At 34.4% G+C, this 17161-nt stretch overlaps 2 protein-coding genes and 1 pseudogene across 2 annotated transcripts; all 3 read left to right on the plus strand.

Annotated features, from left to right (window-relative positions):
• Positions 1-712: 712 nt before the first annotated feature.
• On the plus strand, positions 713-4231 carry LOC137824744 (uncharacterized; annotated as a pseudogene).
• Positions 4232-5331: 1100 nt separating this feature from the next.
• LOC137819348 (uncharacterized) lies at positions 5332-7377 on the plus strand. The gene is made up of 4 exons (XM_090296157.1): positions 5332-5496; positions 5576-5668; positions 6846-7205; positions 7303-7377. The coding sequence occupies exons 1-4, from the start codon at positions 5332-5334 to the stop codon at positions 7375-7377; spliced, it is 693 nt and encodes a 230-aa protein (XP_090152283.1).
• A 4535-nt stretch (positions 7378-11912) lies between these two features.
• MTA (mRNAadenosine methylase) lies at positions 11913-16258 on the plus strand. The gene is made up of 8 exons (XM_068621470.2): positions 11913-12205; positions 12775-13970; positions 14094-14192; positions 14381-14464; positions 14570-14919; positions 15020-15236; positions 15344-15423; positions 15694-16258. Exons 2-8 carry the CDS (start codon positions 12798-12800, stop codon positions 15974-15976), a joined length of 2286 nt encoding a protein of 761 aa, XP_068477571.2. The 5' UTR covers positions 11913-12205; positions 12775-12797; the 3' UTR covers positions 15977-16258.
• Positions 16259-17161: the final 903 nt, after the last annotated feature.

Below are 17161 nucleotides of genomic sequence, written 5' to 3' on the forward strand. Positions count from 1 at the left end.
TTTTCCAATGTGTAACGTGTTATTTTTTTTTGTTTTCTTGCAGGTCTATTTTATTTCTTACACCATACTGTTCCCGGATAATATTGCAAATTCAGGTTCAACCCCAGGAATTTATTACAGGTTTAGCCATTTATTTTTATTCTACTTAAGCATGAGTCGGTTTTTATATGAATGGTTAACTACAAAAAGCAAGGGTTCATGTCTTACTTCAACTTTTATTATATATTAGCCTTTACAGACTTAGTTTCAATAATTTGAAGATGACCTACACGTACTTAAATTTTGATTGCATTGTGTTAGCTTATAGAATGATAATGGTTATTTATAATGGTTATTTGATAATGATTATTTATAGAATGATTAAGAAATTCATAGAGACAACAATTGATCCAAACCAACTTGCAAATTGGTTTGGATCTAACTTTATATTCAACCATCCAGATCTGTTTTGAAGTGTATAGATTGGTTGTATAATTAAAATTTTGTTTGTGTGACCCATAAAATTTACCAAAAGCTAGTTTGGTAAATGTAGGTTCTGATTAACTATTTTATGTAGTTAACACATTTATGTAAGTAATTTTTTGTTATGGTGTTTTGTTTTGTAGTCATGCCAATTGATAAAAGTTGGATTTCTAAACCACGAAACACCATTGAATATGCAAATGGTTTGAATGAATTTTTGGAATTTGCATTTGGACATGCTAATGGTCTTGTCATAAAGTGTCCGTGTTCAAAGTGTGGTTTCAATAAGTGGCAAACAAGGGATGTAGTTCAAGAACACTTAACATGTAGCACTTTTCCTCAAAACTACCAAACTTGGTATATGCACGGTGAAGGACTAAGTGGAAATGAGTCTGTGGTTGTTCCAAGTGCGCATGTCATTGAAGATGTCATAGAATCTCATAATCCAATGGAAGACATGTTGAACGATGCATTTGGGTTTGTGGGGCACCACGATGATCACATTGATGAGGGTACTCAAGATGATGGTGTACAAGATGATATGTTGCATGGTGAAGGAAATACAAACTTTGATGCGTTGTTGAAGGACAATAATGAACCACTATATGAAGGTTGTACCAAGTATTCAAAGTTATCATTCATGTTGAAGTTGTATCATATAAAATGCATGTGTAGAATGAGTGATAAAGCAATGACCATGATTCTAAACTTGCTAAAGGACGCATTTGAACATGCTAAGTTTCCTAACTCATTTTATGAGGCCAAGAATGTGATTAACAAACTTGGTCTTAATTATGTCAAAATACCAGCTTGTCCAAAAGATTGCATGCTATATTGGGGTGAAGAGAATGAAAGCTTAGAAGAATGTAAACGGTGCAAAATGTCTAAGTGGAAAGATAAAGATAAGAAACAATATGCAAAGATCTTGCGTTACTTTCCATTGAAGTCAAGATTGCAACGATTGTTTATGAGTTCTAAGACAACTGAATCTATGACATGGCATGCATCAGAGGATAACCAGGATGGGTTGATGAGGCATCCTAGAGATTCCGAGGCTTGGAAAGCATTTGATGTATTACATCCAGAATTTGCAAATGATCCTCGAAATGTACGACTGGGCTTAGCTAGTGATGGCTTCAACCCTTTCGGAACCATGAGTACAAGCTATAGTATATGGCCAGTAGTCCTCATCCCATACAATCGTCCTCCTTGGGAGTGTATGAAGCAAACCTCTTTTATCCTATCCATGATAATTCCTGGAAAACAAATGACAGGAAACGACATTGATGTATACTTGCAACCACTCATAAAAGAATTAAAGGAGCTCTGGTTCGATGGAGTGCAAACTTTTGATTATTCGAAAAAAGAAATGTTTACATTGCGAGCGGCTTTGTTGTGGACAATTAGTGACTTCCCTGGCCTAGGCAATTTATCTGGATGGAACACGCACACTGGTCTTGCTTGCCCAACTTGTAACTTTGACACCGAGTCTTCTTTGTTGTATAGGGGCAAATACAGCTTTATGGGACACCGTCGATTTTTACATAAAGAACATAGATTCAGATTGAGTCGTTCTCTTTTTGACGGAAGAACTGAACTAAGGGAAGCACCAGAACATTTGTCAGGGTCAGACATATTTAAACAAGTTGAGGGTATCAATGTTACATTTGGAAAACCATTAGAACCTACGGATACAAGTAAAAGGGGTCGGGGAAAGAATGTTCTTGAAGTTGTTGGAGCAGAACAATGGAAAAAGAGAAGTATATTTTTTGATCTTCCTTATTGGGAGACGAACTTGTTACACCATTGTCTAGATGTCATGCATATTGAAAAAAATGTTTGTGACAATGTTTTGTATACATTACTCAATGACCCTAAGAAATCAAAAGATAATTTAAAAGCCCGAAAGGTACTTAAAGAAATGGGTATAAGGAATGAACTTTGGCCAGATGAAAGAGGAAGATTTCGGCCAAGTGTGTTTTCATTGTCAAAACCAAAGAAAAAAACGTTTTTACAAACACTGAAAGATGTGAAAATGCCAGATGGATACTCGAGTAATATTTCAAGGTGTATTGATTTGAAAGCTGGAAAGATTTTTGGCCTTAAGAGTCATGATTGTCATATTCTTATGGAACATTTACTACCCATTGCCATACGTAATGTTTTACCAAACAATGTGACTGCAGTGATAGTAGAACTATGTTCATTTTTTCGACAATTATGTGGCAAAAGTTTAAGCCAAATCGAACTTGATAAACTTCAGTCCCGCATCATTGAAACTCTTTGCCACATGGAAATGTTGTTCCCTCCTACCTTTTTTACAGTTATGGTGCACTTAACTTGTCACTTAGTTGGTGAGGCCAAACTTGGAGGCCCGGTTCATTATCGTTGGATGTATCCCATAGAAAGGTAAATGTTTTTGGCACACATAGATTTTGAAGTTTTTTTAAGCTTCATATTTGATTATCCTAATTGAAAAATTATTTTATAGGTATTTGGGACATTTAAAATCATATGTTTGAAACAAGGCACAACCTGAAGGTTCCATTGCCGAAGGATACCTAGCTGAAGAGGTTCTGACCTTTACCTCTGAATATATGGAAGGGGTTGAGACAAGAAGTAACAGGCCTTCACGTGTGGATGATTCTTGTAATACAAATATGCCACAATTGAGTACCATTTTCCCACCAATTGGTAGAGTAGTAAGTGCCTCTTCAACTTTTGAGTTGTCAACCATGCAAAGAACTCAAGCACATCGATATGTGTTATTTAATTGCCCTGAAGTTACCCCTTTCATTCAGTGAGTGTTAACACAACTATAAATTTAATTATATTCAAAATGTGTTCTTAATGGAATCATTAGTAACACATTGGTTATGATTATTTTCTTAGGGAATTTAAAAGTCATTTGCGAAGGAGGTTTAGAGGGAGAAGAATTTCAAATATAGAGATAGAAAGGATTGTTAATAAGGATTTCATGAATTGGTTTCCTCAAAGGGTACGTAGAAACTGTTTTTATAATTGTTTTATTAAAGTTTGTAACATATGTTCACACATTCAATCCTTATTTTTGTAGATTAATAACCCAGACATTTCAAGTACAGTGTCAAATGATCTTAAGTATCTATCTCAAGGTCCGACTCCACATGCTAGAAGATTTTCTGCCTTCAATGTAAATGGATTCAAGTTTAGGACCGAAAGTCGAGAACATGGGTTAAAAACCCAAAACAGTGGAGTTTACTTAACTTCATCAACATCATGTGTTGCAAGTATGGCTGATCAAAACATTAGGGAAGCGGATTTGGCATACTATGGAAAATTAGAAGATATAATTGAGCTTAATTACTATGGTCGTTTTAAAGTGACATTGTTCAAATGTAAATGGGCTGACACCACAAGAGATAGGGGGCTTAGAAAGGATCCGTGGGGTTTTACTTCTATTAATTTTTCAAGATTAATTCACATGGGAGATCGTGAGGAGCATGATCCATATATTGAAGCTTCACAAGCTGAAATGGTATATTATGTTAATGATGAAGTTAACAAGGATTGGAAAATTGTCGTCCACTTGAAACCACGAGACTTGTATGATATGGGAGAAGGAGATAATGAAGTTTGTGAACTGGAACCATGTCCACAACAAGATTTAAACCATTTTTTCAGCGAGTCTGAACATTTGCCATTGTTTAGGGATGATGAAGATGATGAATTATTAAACGAGGACAACAATGATCACGAACTTCATGAAAATGACTCAATGTCAGAGTAATAATAAGCTTGGTCTGTTAATAAAACTGCACATGTATGGTTATTGTTAGTTGCACATCTATTTGATTATGTACTTTGATATGCATTGTTATATCTTGTTTTTGTATTTTATTCTTTCCTTTTTATGTGCAGATATGCCTAAGCCTAAGAGGATTAAGAACTTGCTTAAGGCAATTGGTGGACATAGTTCAGACACATCTGTGAGGAACTATGTTCAACTTAATGACACGCCTCAAACTACACGTCAACAAATAACTAAATCTGGTCAACCACATATTGGATCTCCATTACCACAAGCATCTGGACATACACCACCACAAATCTCAAAATCTGCACAACCACGAGATTTACAACCTACTTTTGAATCAGCAGCGCTACCACAAACTGAGTCTACTCAACCACCAATCTCACAATCTGCACAACCTGAAGGCACATCTGAGTATGCACAACCACACACATCTGACTCTGCACTACCACATACATCTGAGTCTACACTGCCACATACATCCGAGTCTACACAACCACATACCCCTCAATCTGCACAACCGCATACATTAGAATCTGAAGCAGAAAGGGTGGCACCAAAAAAAGGCAGACATTCAAACCACTATTGGTTTGTTGATACTATAGGTAAACATATGTTAATTTTGTTGTTGTGTTTTTCTTTTTCATTTAATTACTTTCATTGCAGATACCTTAATGTATTATACTTTATAGATGAGCATGGAGTTACTCAGAAAACGAAGCTCAAGGTTAGGGATGCTCATAATTTGCCCATTGGAACACGTGTGGTTGTCAACTATGATGATAACTTTCAACCCATTGGAGAAGCATGTGGTTTGCTTGCTGGAGTTTGTGGACAGCTAGCAGCAAATCATATATTGTTGCCTATAAGTTTTGAAAGTTGGTCATCTGTGCCTGATACTTACAAGGATACTATATGGGAGAGTGCACTGAAGGTAATTGACCCTACATTCAATAAAACATTAAATATGTACATTCTTATTTCAGTTTTTGAATATATATGTGGACTAACAATTGTATTATTTGAAGAGTCGTTTTTGCTTCATGGTAAATGAAGATCTCGCTAAGAGAGATGTTATGTTCAAAATTGGCAAATTGTGGAGGGAGTATAGATGCAAGCTCTGGAATGAATTCTATGACCCAGTGTTAAGCAGAAATGACTTAATAAAGAATGTTCCAGATGGTCTTAACATGGAGCAGTGGGCTATATTTGTGGATTATCGTCTCAAGCCTTCCACAGTGGTACATACTTTTCATTTCATATATTTCTCACTCAACTTGATTTTAAATTTGCAAAAACTGATTTCATTTTATTGTGTAGAAACTGTGTAACAGGAATAGAGAGATAAGAAAGAAACAAACTATTCCTCACACTGGTGGAGCTATGGCATTGTCAAGAAGGAGGGATAATCTGGTATATTTACATATATGTAGCTTTGTGAATTTGGCATATATTTTGATTTATAATATATTATGTATTTTTGTAATTATATTATCCTTTTTGGAATGTATAGAAAATTGAGACTGGTAGGAACATTGGCCGAGCTGAGATGTGGAAGATCACACACAAGAGGAAGAATGGCACGTATGTTAATGATGAAGCTATGGAGATTGGGGTAACTTCTAATTATATCAGTTTTGAACCTCTCATTTTCTTCTTTATGTTGAACAGAGTAATTGTTTTCTGTATATACTATTTTTGAGACATACTATTTTGGATTTGGATACTGATTTGGATATTGTTTTAGACTATTTTGGACTATTTTAGATACTGTCTTAGACTGTTTTGGGTTATTTTGGACACTGTCTTGGACTGTTTTAGGAACATATTGTCTCTACCATGGGTATATATTGTTTTGGACTGTTTTGGATTGTTTTGGATTGTTTTGGGCTATTTTGGATACTATCTTGGACTGTTTTGGGAACATATTGTGTCTGCCATGAGTATATACTATTTTGGACTGTTTTGAGCTATTTTGGATACTGTCTTGAATTGTTTTCGATTGTTTTGGGAACACTTTGTCTCTACCATGAGTATATATTGTTTTGGACTGTTTTGAATTGTTTTAGGCTATTTTGGATACTGTCTTGAACTATTTTGGATTGTTTTGGGAACATATTGTCTCTATTATGGCTATATATTGTTTTGGACTATTTTGGACTGTTTTGAGCTATTTTGGATACTGTCTTGAATTGTTTTCGATTGTTTTGGGAACACTTTGTCTCTACCATGAGTATATATTGTCTTGAACTGTTTTGGATTGTTTTGGGAACATATTGTCTCTATCATGGATATATATTGTTTTGGACTATTTTGGATTGTTTTGGCCTATTTTGGATACTTCCTTGGACTGTTTTGGGAACATATTGTCTCTACCATGGGTATATATTGTTTTGGACTGTTTTGGATTGTTTTGGGCTATTTTGGATATTGTCTTGGACTGTTTTAGACTGTTTTGGGAACATATTGTCTCTACCATGGGTATATATTGTTTTGGACTGTTTTGGATTGTTTTGGGCTATTTTGGATACTGTCTTGGACTGTTTTGGGAAGACGAACATTAAAGTTGGTTGCTTCCATTTTTATGTAGGATAAAATTGATGAGTTAATGCTGGAAAATCCAGAAACTGCATCACATATATCTCCAAATGATCCTGTTGGTGTCATTTTTGGAAAGGAGCATCCAGGGAGGGTCAGAGGACTTTCATATGGAGCTTGTCCTACCCTTGCTTTCAAGAAATCCACAACAAGGGTAAGCAATATGAATAATGGTTCCTCTAGTGGTGGGTCTTCAACAAATGTTGAAGAAAAGGTAGAAAAGATGGCAACAGAACTTGCAGTTGTAAGGAGCCAAATGCATACTATGCTAGCCTACATTGCTTCTAGACCAGACGTGCCGGAACATTTTGCTGCAATGGCAGCAAATTTGGTACAAGCATCTATTAATGAGGTATAAATTACTATACTTAAAATTTTATTATAATATTGTTTTCATTTATTTTTTAAAAATTGTCAATTAATTTTAAACATATTTTAACTTATTCCAGGCACCGGATGTTGCTAGTGGTGCTCCATCACCAAACCAGAATATAAGATCAAGTGGAGGGAGTAAGACAAACTAGGATTGAGAATTTACTTCTAATATGTTTAGAAAATGAAGCAATTTACATTTTGACAATTTAATTTACTTGTTGTTTGGATTAGTTTGACATTATCAACTTTGTTATTTCAATGAATGAATGAACTCATCTTTTGATTATTATATTTCTCAATTTTAAATATATTATGAAATTAGTTTATGTTATAACTTAATTATATATATTATGAAACATAATATCAAATTAATTAATATTATAAAATCAAATTATAAAATAGAATTAAATAAATTATTATAAATATTAAAAATAAAATTAAAGTTTAATTATAATATCAAATTAAATAATATTATGAAATCAAATTATAAAATAGAATTAAATAAATTATTATAAATATTAAAAATAAAATTAAATATTTAATATTCGAATTATTACAGTTATAAAGTGGCAGTTAAAACTGCCACTATTTACGTTAGAATTGGTGTACCCAGTTTTAAAATTACGACATTTATAACTGACGTCAATTACACGCTTAAAATCGCCACTTTATACAATGCATAATATGGCGTCTGCTACAACGGTTCTTAATTGACCGCCACATTAAACTTTGTGGCGGCAAGAATTCTGGCGGTATGCGGTACCGCCACAGACGTATAATGCGGCGGTTAAAAACGCCAGTTTTTACGAAAATAACCGCCGCATTATACACGTTTTTTTGTAGTGTTGTACGGTGATGCTGGCCTAAAACTTGAAAGTTTCCAGTAAAAAATACATAATTCAGTATGCTTATTTCTGAGTTTAACTGTCTCACGCAAAATCAATAGCTTCACTGTTTCATTACTTTCATTTAACTGTAAGCCATTTATAATGCTACAAGTTATCCAAAGATATTACTTGGAACCCTGTTTTGAAGGACGAGTTTGAATCTTCTCCCGTTTTGAGGAAAACAATAATATATTGATATGGTCCATTTCGATGTTGGATGTTTGTAGCCCACTAGTATAAGCTTATAATAAAATCATTTATCATTTATTCTCTTAGGTCAACTATGGCTTGAAATATCTTTGTGCAGAACTTCTTCATTTGCTAAAAGTGCCTTGATTTCATATCGAAATTGTAGTAAATATAGCTTTAAAACACGAATTATGTTGATTTTCTGAGGCGGGGTGATAATTGTCCGTAAGGACTTATTCAGGGTGTATTGCACAAAACCCCAGGATACAATAGGAACTTCTCAAAAAATTTTAAGGATCAGAACTAACAAGTAAACTCCTCTTAAAGTAAGAATCCAAAAAACTCAGAAAAATTATAAAGTAAAAGAAAAGAATAAAGGAGTGAAGAGGAAGAGAGGAATTCTGGAAACTGTGAGTGTGTTGATTTTCAGAGCAAAGGGAGGCAACATTTATAGATGGTGAAAACCAAAATTGTCACACCTTCAAACCCTACTTTATTGGCACCTCTCCATGGCCTGGTTGCCGGAATTGGAGCGATCGTCGGATAAGGAGGAAGACTTGCGAAGATCGCGGAGGAGCAAGTCTTTAGGAGAAGATCCAAAGAGAAACCCATCCCACAACAGTGAAGACTCCACAAGATTTTCACAATGTTGCGGGATTTTCGCAACCTCTTCCACAACCTCCAAGAATCTCTACAACGTCCTTTGAGAATCTTTGCAACGCGATGATCTGGCAACATCTTCATCTTTTGCAATATCTCTATTCATGTTCGATTTACAACAATCCCTTACATATTGCAAAAGATAAAACATAAAGAAAAAGAAAGAAAGAAAGAAGAAAATCCTGGATTCATATAAGATGTAATGCATTAGATCTGGTATAGCAAGCTATATGAACCTGTCTTAGATTGATGAACTTAACACACAGTGTAGTTGGTATAATAAGCTATATGAACCAAGACACTTAATATGTGTTAGCGGTTTATAAATCACAATACATCCCCACAATACTTGTTGTTATCGTTGTGTTGCGCTTATTAGGTCATGCATGTGTCTGATATTCATGAGTGCTATAGAGATCTTGCCAGTGGTACCCCGATTATGGAATTGGTAAATGGATGCCGACGAACCGAATCAAGAGTTTCGGTCATTGGGGCCGACTTGTTTGGGCAGGACTCACCATCTACCTCTTGAATGTGGACCTTGTCCTTCGGCTCCTCAACAGTCCTGGGTAGGTGGGGTGGTGAAGGACCTGCCGACAGGGTCGGTCGGTCCAGCAGACGGTCCCCCTTCCCGGAGCTTCTTCTTCATCTCTTCATTCTCCTTTCAGAGAGCTAGGATCTCATCCTGATTCTTTCGTGTGATCTCTTCATTCCTCCTTTTCATCTCAATCATCTCCCTCTGTAGCGAAATTAGTAATGGCATCTACTCAACTTCGGTTATTCTCTCATTTGCCATGCTTCGTGTTGATACCATCTACTTTCTTCTAAACACAAATTCTCTCAACCCCACTGTGGGTGCCAATTGTTCTCGAAAGAAGGTTGGGGCCCAGAGAACTATTGAAATTGCTCATCTCTTTCCTTGATCGGTCGGTCGGATGACACTGTAGCTCCTCTCCAAGTAAGATTTTTCCTTCCCTATACTCGTTCCACCTCTCGGTCTTCTTGTAGCCCATACTCAGATGGTACCTACAGAAGGCACTTCAATGCTCAAGTCAGTTTTAGTATTCAACACTCATTAGTCAAAGCACTGTATCATGACGTACTTGGTTCTTGGAATATGTGCTATTTATATTATTTTAGTGGTTCTTATTGGGCTAGATTAAAGGGCTTGGATCATGTTTAGGAATACATTACCTAGCTCTTAACCATTGATTAGCTTGATTAATTTTGCTTGAACGTAATTGAATTCAAGGTGTCGATCGGTCCATTGATGGGAAGCGAGACATAGGGCCAGTTGTCTAGTAAATTGGTTGATGCCATGGTTCGACTATCACTTTTGGGTAATTTAAATTATATATTCATACCATCCATGTCTGGGTCATTTCCATACCCATTAACTCATCCTCACAGGAAATCTTCAAAAGATTCAATTTTTTCAACTCCCAAAAGAGAGGCCCCATGGTGGCACTAACCCACCCTACAATAACCAAATTCTGAATCACGTGCGCCGCCAACAACTACGCTCTACCTCCTATAAACAATTTGTGTGTGGCCTTAACAAAGGTGAGGAAGTAAAAGGTTAAGCGAGTTTGGGAGGGAAACATGGGGGAGGCGGTGGGGTGATATTGAGGAGGAGGTCTACGTGTAGAACAAATCACAATTCATGTTTACACTTATCTATATCACATCAAAAACACTTAAAATTGTTAGTCCAAAATTAACAGAAATGACCAACTTAAATATATTTAAAAAAATATTAAGATTAAATTAAATTTTTTAATAACCAGATAGTAAATTGGATATTGATCTTAAAGGTAAGAAAAAAAGTAATTATACTTTTTATTTAAATAATAGAATTTGTATTTATTTAGGATTTTGAATATTTTAAGAATTTTATATATTTTAAATTTGTATTTAAATAGGATATTATCTAATTTTGGATAGGTATGTATTTAGAATTTTTGAATATTTTATAAATTTTATATTTTTATTTAATAAAAAATTAAATAATTTAGAATTTATATTTATTTAAATTTTTTAATATTTTAGAAATTTTGTATATTTTAATTTTTTATTTAAGCAAGACATTAATATATTCAAATTATATTTATTTAGAATTTTGAATATTTTAAGAATTATATATATTTCTATTTAAATATTAAATAATTAGGATTTGTATTTATTTAAATTTTGAATATTTTAACAATTTTATATACTTTTAATTTTTAATTAAATAATACATTAAATAATTTAAAATTTATATTTATTTAATATTTTTAATATTTTAAAGTTTTTATATATTTCATTTTTTATTTGAATAAGACCTTAAATATTTAAAATTTTAATAATTTAGAATTTTGAATATTTTAAGGATTTTATATATTTTAAATTTGTATATAAATATAACATTAAATATTCAGAACTTATATTTATTTAAGATTTTAGTTTTTTTATAATTTTTATTTAAATAAGATATTAAATAATTTAAGAGTTTTGTTTATTTATTTATTATTTTAAATATATTAAAAAAATTATTTTATATTTTATTTAAATCAAAACATTAATATTTAGAATTTGTATTTATTTAAATAATTAATAATTAATTTAATTTAATCATGATTGAATTGAATGAATATTAGAATTAATATACATATAGAAATTATTTTCAGTCAAATTAATTTAAATATATTTATAATTCATCCAGTTAATATATATTATTAAATAATATATTTTTATGATTGTTTATTTCTTTATTTTTATTAAAACAATTTTTTTTATCTAATTAAGCAGTAGATTATTTTTATTTGTAAAAAATATCGATACATATTATTATTTTCTGTGAAAGTTATGAGCACAAGTAATCTCTTCTACACTGACCAACATAACAAATAGAATGTTATTATAAACTTTACAGTGAAATAAATAAATAAATAATGAAAAATAAAAATGAAGTAAAAGAGTAGAACGTTTTAATTTCATTATTATTGATACAACATTACAGTAAAACGCTGTCTATCACCTAATCTTCCCAGCAACATCAATTCGCCTTTGTTTTCTTCCGTCACTGCTGCAACCCTTAAACCCCTCTTTCCTTTCTTCTTTCTCCGCCGCCGGAAAAACCCGAAGTACCGTCAAGTCTCAACCTTCGAATGCTCTCTGCAAGATTGGCATCCTAACTAGTCGGTGTTCAAGTTCCTCTTTTTCGTTCTAGGTCTTAGGGCTTTTTATTCTGTATTGTAAGGTAACTCTTATGCCGCTAACGAAGTTTTATTTTTCCTTTAAATTTAAGCGCTTTTTGGTATTTGGGTTATTGACTATTGGCATCATTTTGTTTTTTGTTTTTTTGCTTCGAACTGGCTTTTGGGGTGGTTTGTTATAAGTATTGTTGCTTTGGGAGTTTGGCATACTCCTTTTGTTGAGTGTTTGGGGTTTCTTCCATGATTATTTATATGCAATGGTGGTTATTTGAATGTTAACATTTGATGAAATATTATTTTGGTATTATGTATTGGTGAAACTTTTCTAGCCATGATCTGGTTTTTAGGTTTCTTTTTGGTTATTGTGAATGCCTGGATTGAGTACCTTCTAGGTTGTAAGTTACTTGGTGGGTGCTTGAACTTGAAACAGTAGCAGTATGCTTCAAGTTTTAATTCCTGTTTATGAAGATGATACTTCGAATGATTAATTTCTCTTTTACTTTACCCGTCGTAGTTTTAAACTATCAAACTTTTCAGGATTCGTGTTTTGTATGTATTTTTTCTTGGTAAACAATCCTAGTTGATGACCAGAATGTCTGAAAATGTGATGCAGAGTTGGGTGTTAGGGAGGAATCCATGGAAACACAATCAGACGGTAATGAGGACACCATAGCTGCCATTAAAGATATGAGGCAACAGCTTGAAGCTCGCATAGAGTGCCAGCACAAGGCTCACATGGAGATGCTTGCTTCTATACAAGCCGTAATACCTAATCTTGTTTCATCCCTTGACCTTTCCTTAAGGGTTGTGTCTTCTTTCAACCAGCGTCCTTTTGCTCCTACGCCTGCTTTGCCTCTGCCTGATCCTAAATTGAACCCCAAAAAACCTATTGAACTAACTCACCGCTCCAATTCTGAATCCTACGCTGATGGCTCTACTGAAGTTGACTTGACAAATCCCAGGAATCAAAAACTCAAAACATCTATCGATTCAAACCCAGCATCTCAAGTAGATTCGGAGAAGGTTAGTCCGTTAGCAGTGGTTCGGTCACTGGTCGCTGTCTGTCTATTAGGGCGAGTACCCTTCTCACCAATTGATTCTTCCACTGTGTCAAGGAAATTGGAAAATGACCAGGCAGTGACACCAGCAGAAAAGTCAGCTCTTCAGGAGCTTGGGGGGGATTCAGGGGCAATACTTGCAGTGGAGATAGCTTTAAGGTCAATGGCAGATGATAATGGTGGTGTTGAAGTGGAGGAATTTGTGGTCAGTGGCAAGGCAAGAATTATGGTTTTGAATATAGACCGTACCCGACTTTTAAGAGAATTGCCAGAAAGTGCACAGTATCAACAGCTTGAATCAAGTTCTGGAGATGGGAATGTAAATCAAAATCAAGTTCAACAAATCACTAACAATGGTACTAATGTGAATGGTGGTTTGCTTGGGATGGGAAGGCCAGTTCTGAGGCCAATGTCTGAAATGTGGATACCCCATGGGGACCCTCATATGTCAGGGTTGCAGCCAATGTTTTCAGGTGGACCAAGGGGAGCACCCAGAGTAATGGGCATGATGGGGACACATAGAGGTATGAGTATTCCTTCAATGCACAGACTCCCATTGGGGCCAAATGCACAAGGGAGTAGTCCTAATGCAATGTCACAAAAACCAAGAACTTTAGAGGATGATATGAAAGATCTTGAGGCTTTGTTGAATAAGAAGTCGTTCAGGGAGCTGCAAAAGTCTAAAACTGGTGAGGAGCTTTTGGACCTAATTCACCGACCAACTGCAAGGGAAACTGCTGTAGCCGCCAAGGTTTAAAGTCACTGCCTACTTTTATAGGCTCTATGCTAAATTTTCCCTTATGCTTATTGTCTGCTTTGATGCAATTTTCTACAGTTTAATCTAATTGGGCTCTTTTGCAATGGGTTGTTTTAGTTCAAAACAAAAGGTGGTTCCCAGGTCAGGCAATACTGTGACTTACTGACTAAAGAGGACTGCCGACGTCAAACTGGTTCCTTTATAGCATGTGATAAGGTTAGTGATAAGGACATTATTTTACTGTTTTTTCATCTTTTAATTTTTATTTCAAACTTTTTGTATCTGTGTTGGTTTAAACTAATATGCTGATTATTTGGTTTTAAATGGAATCTAACCTTGAAGATTGGTGTTTACCTTTTCTGTTAGCCTTTCTTGACATGCATTAATGATCCTTCTACCGCCAGGTTCATTTTAGACGGATTATTGCTCCACATACTGACATCAATTTAGGGGACTGTTCTTTTCTTGATACTTGCAGACACATGAAGGCATGATTTTTTCCCGACTTTATTTTATTTTGAAATTATTTTCATTTTGGTAATCCTTATTCTTAGTTTGAGTTGTGTATTGTTCTTTTTTTTGTTCTTTGACAGACATGCAAGTATGTTCACTACGAGTATGATCCAACACCTGATGTGTCTCCAACAATGATGGGTGCCCCTCCTCCTCCCAAACCGCTAAAGCCTCAGCGTGCTGAATATTGTTCTGAAGTGGAACTTGGTGAACCACAGTGGATCAACTGTGATATACGTAACTTTAGAATGGACATTTTAGGTCAATTTGGAGTAATAATGGCAGATCCGCCATGGGACATTCACATGGAACTGCCTTATGGAACAATGGCTGATGATGAAATGCGCAGTCTTAATGTTCCCGCTTTGCAAACTGATGGACTTATTTTTCTATGGGTCACTGGACGTGCAATGGAACTTGGACGGGAATGGTATTGTTTTTGTGTTTGGTTATACGCTAATTGTTATTTTTCTATGGGTCACTTGGACGTGCTATGGCTTATTTTTCTGTATTCCATATGCTTCTTCCAGCTTGGAACTTTGGGGATATAAACGTGTTGAGGAGATTATTTGGGTGAAAACAAATCAACTTCAGCGAATAATCAGAACTGGGCGCACGGGCCACTGGCTCAATCACAGTAAGGAACATTGTCTTGTTGGAATAAAGGGTAATCCTGAAGTGAACAGGAACATTGACACAGATGTTATTGTTGCTGAGGTCAGGGAAACAAGTCGTAAACCGGATGAGGTTTGTATAATATTCACCTAATAACAATGTCATTCTACTTTTCCTTTTGTTAAAATTAAATAATTCACATTCTTAGCATTTTAACAGTTGTCAATGTATTCTTGTAGATGTATCCTATGCTGGAGAGGATAAGTCCAAGAACCAGAAAGCTAGAACTATTTGCTCGCATGCACAACACTCATGCAGGGTTGGTTTTCTTGACTGGTGTATTTTCCTTGGAGTTTTTCTTTCATGTTATTCATGAAATAGTTTGATTGAGGTTGAGGATAGTCTAATTATGAAATGGTTTTTGATGCTTTGTAAGCGGAGTTTACATGATAATGTATGAAGAACCTAAACTGGTAGAAACGTAGAAGTAGACTAGTTGTCGGTTTAGGGCCTAAAATTCATGTTGATAGAAATTATAGACTGTTGGTGTTCTTTATTGTTGATTATGTTCTTCCTTGTTCTCCATCAGATGGATGTCTCTTGGTAATCAATTGAGTGGTGTAAGGTTGGTTGACGAGGGGCTGCGAGCAAGGTTTAAGGCTGCTTATCCAGATGTGGAGGTGCAGCCACCATCACCTCCCAGACCTTCTGCTATGGAAGTAGACACTGGTGTTGCTGCTCACACGAGGAGTACATTTGCAGCCGCAGAATCAAAGTCCAATTCAACTCAGTTTGCGGAGACTGCAGCAGCTCCAGAAACTTCCTTTGCTTCAGAGGATAAGTCAATGGCCATTGATGTTGACATTGGTTAAGTTTCCACTTCTGCTCATGCTTAGTTAGAGCAATTCCTTGACAAAGCAGAAGAGCATTTTGACTTTTTCACCATCTTTAATTTGTACTCTTTCACACTTCTTTTTAGAAAAATCATTAGAGTAACAAAGGTATCTGGGAAAGAAATATTTCATTTAGGCGAAGATGCTTTTGTAAATGAAATAATTGTGTTATAGCATTAATGATGAGGAGTGTTGTAAAAGTGTAATTCCAGCTGTACCTAACTACAGTTTTCTTTGATGTTCAAACATCAATTTTGTTAATTTGTTATGTTATTGCAGTCTACTGATTTTGCAATCACAGGAAAACTAAACTACATAGATTCGTAAAAATTGAAAGCATGATGTTGAGTTGAAAATTGAAGGAAACATATGCTGCACAGATAATTGAATAGGTCCTTGTTCAGGTATTAATGGCTAGGCATAACTTTGAACATCATGGAGAAACAAGACAACTTTCATTTTTAGTTTAACTAATGTCTCTATTTTGTACATGCTTTTATTTTTATTGAGGTTTTGTATTTTTTTTGAAAGACTTGGATACTTTTTTAAACACATATCAATGAAGTATTTGATAATATCAGTAGCAAATTAGGTGAAGCAAATGCATATTACTACTGCTTAATGCTGAAATGAGACAATTTATTTTCACCCTTTAAACCTTTTTATTGAAAGAAAATAAAAGGTGGATTCAACTTGGTATGTTCAGTTAAATGCAATTCTTTTTAATAGTTTATTACACATTCCATGTATAAGTCATACATTCATTAAATTAATTAAGTAGATAATCCAGTGTGCCTCGGATGTGCCTGAAAATTATTTAGATGTCAGCTTTGTGCATATTCAATTGTCATACAATAGAAGAAAGATTATCCATACGTTTTGAATTTTATGGAAATGTAAATGAAAATTATAGAGGTGAAAAAAGGAACATCCAACAAGTTTTAGGTAGGCCTTTAATTTTGTAATTTTGATTTGACTTAATTCTACAATTTTAATACTATTATTTTTAAACTAAATATTTTTTTTTTCATTCGTTAAAGATTCATCAAATGTTTAATGTAATATAAGTAGAAATTAAATTAAAATCGACGTTGAAATTAGAAAAAAAATGTATTACATATTTAATAAATTATTCACGTATAATAGTCAAGTGGATTAGAAAGT

Source organism: Phaseolus vulgaris, chromosome 10 (genome assembly GCF_051622355.1).
Source record: "Phaseolus vulgaris cultivar YP4 chromosome 10, ASM5162235v1, whole genome shotgun sequence".
NCBI classification, from domain to species: Eukaryota; Viridiplantae; Streptophyta; class Magnoliopsida; order Fabales; family Fabaceae; genus Phaseolus; species Phaseolus vulgaris.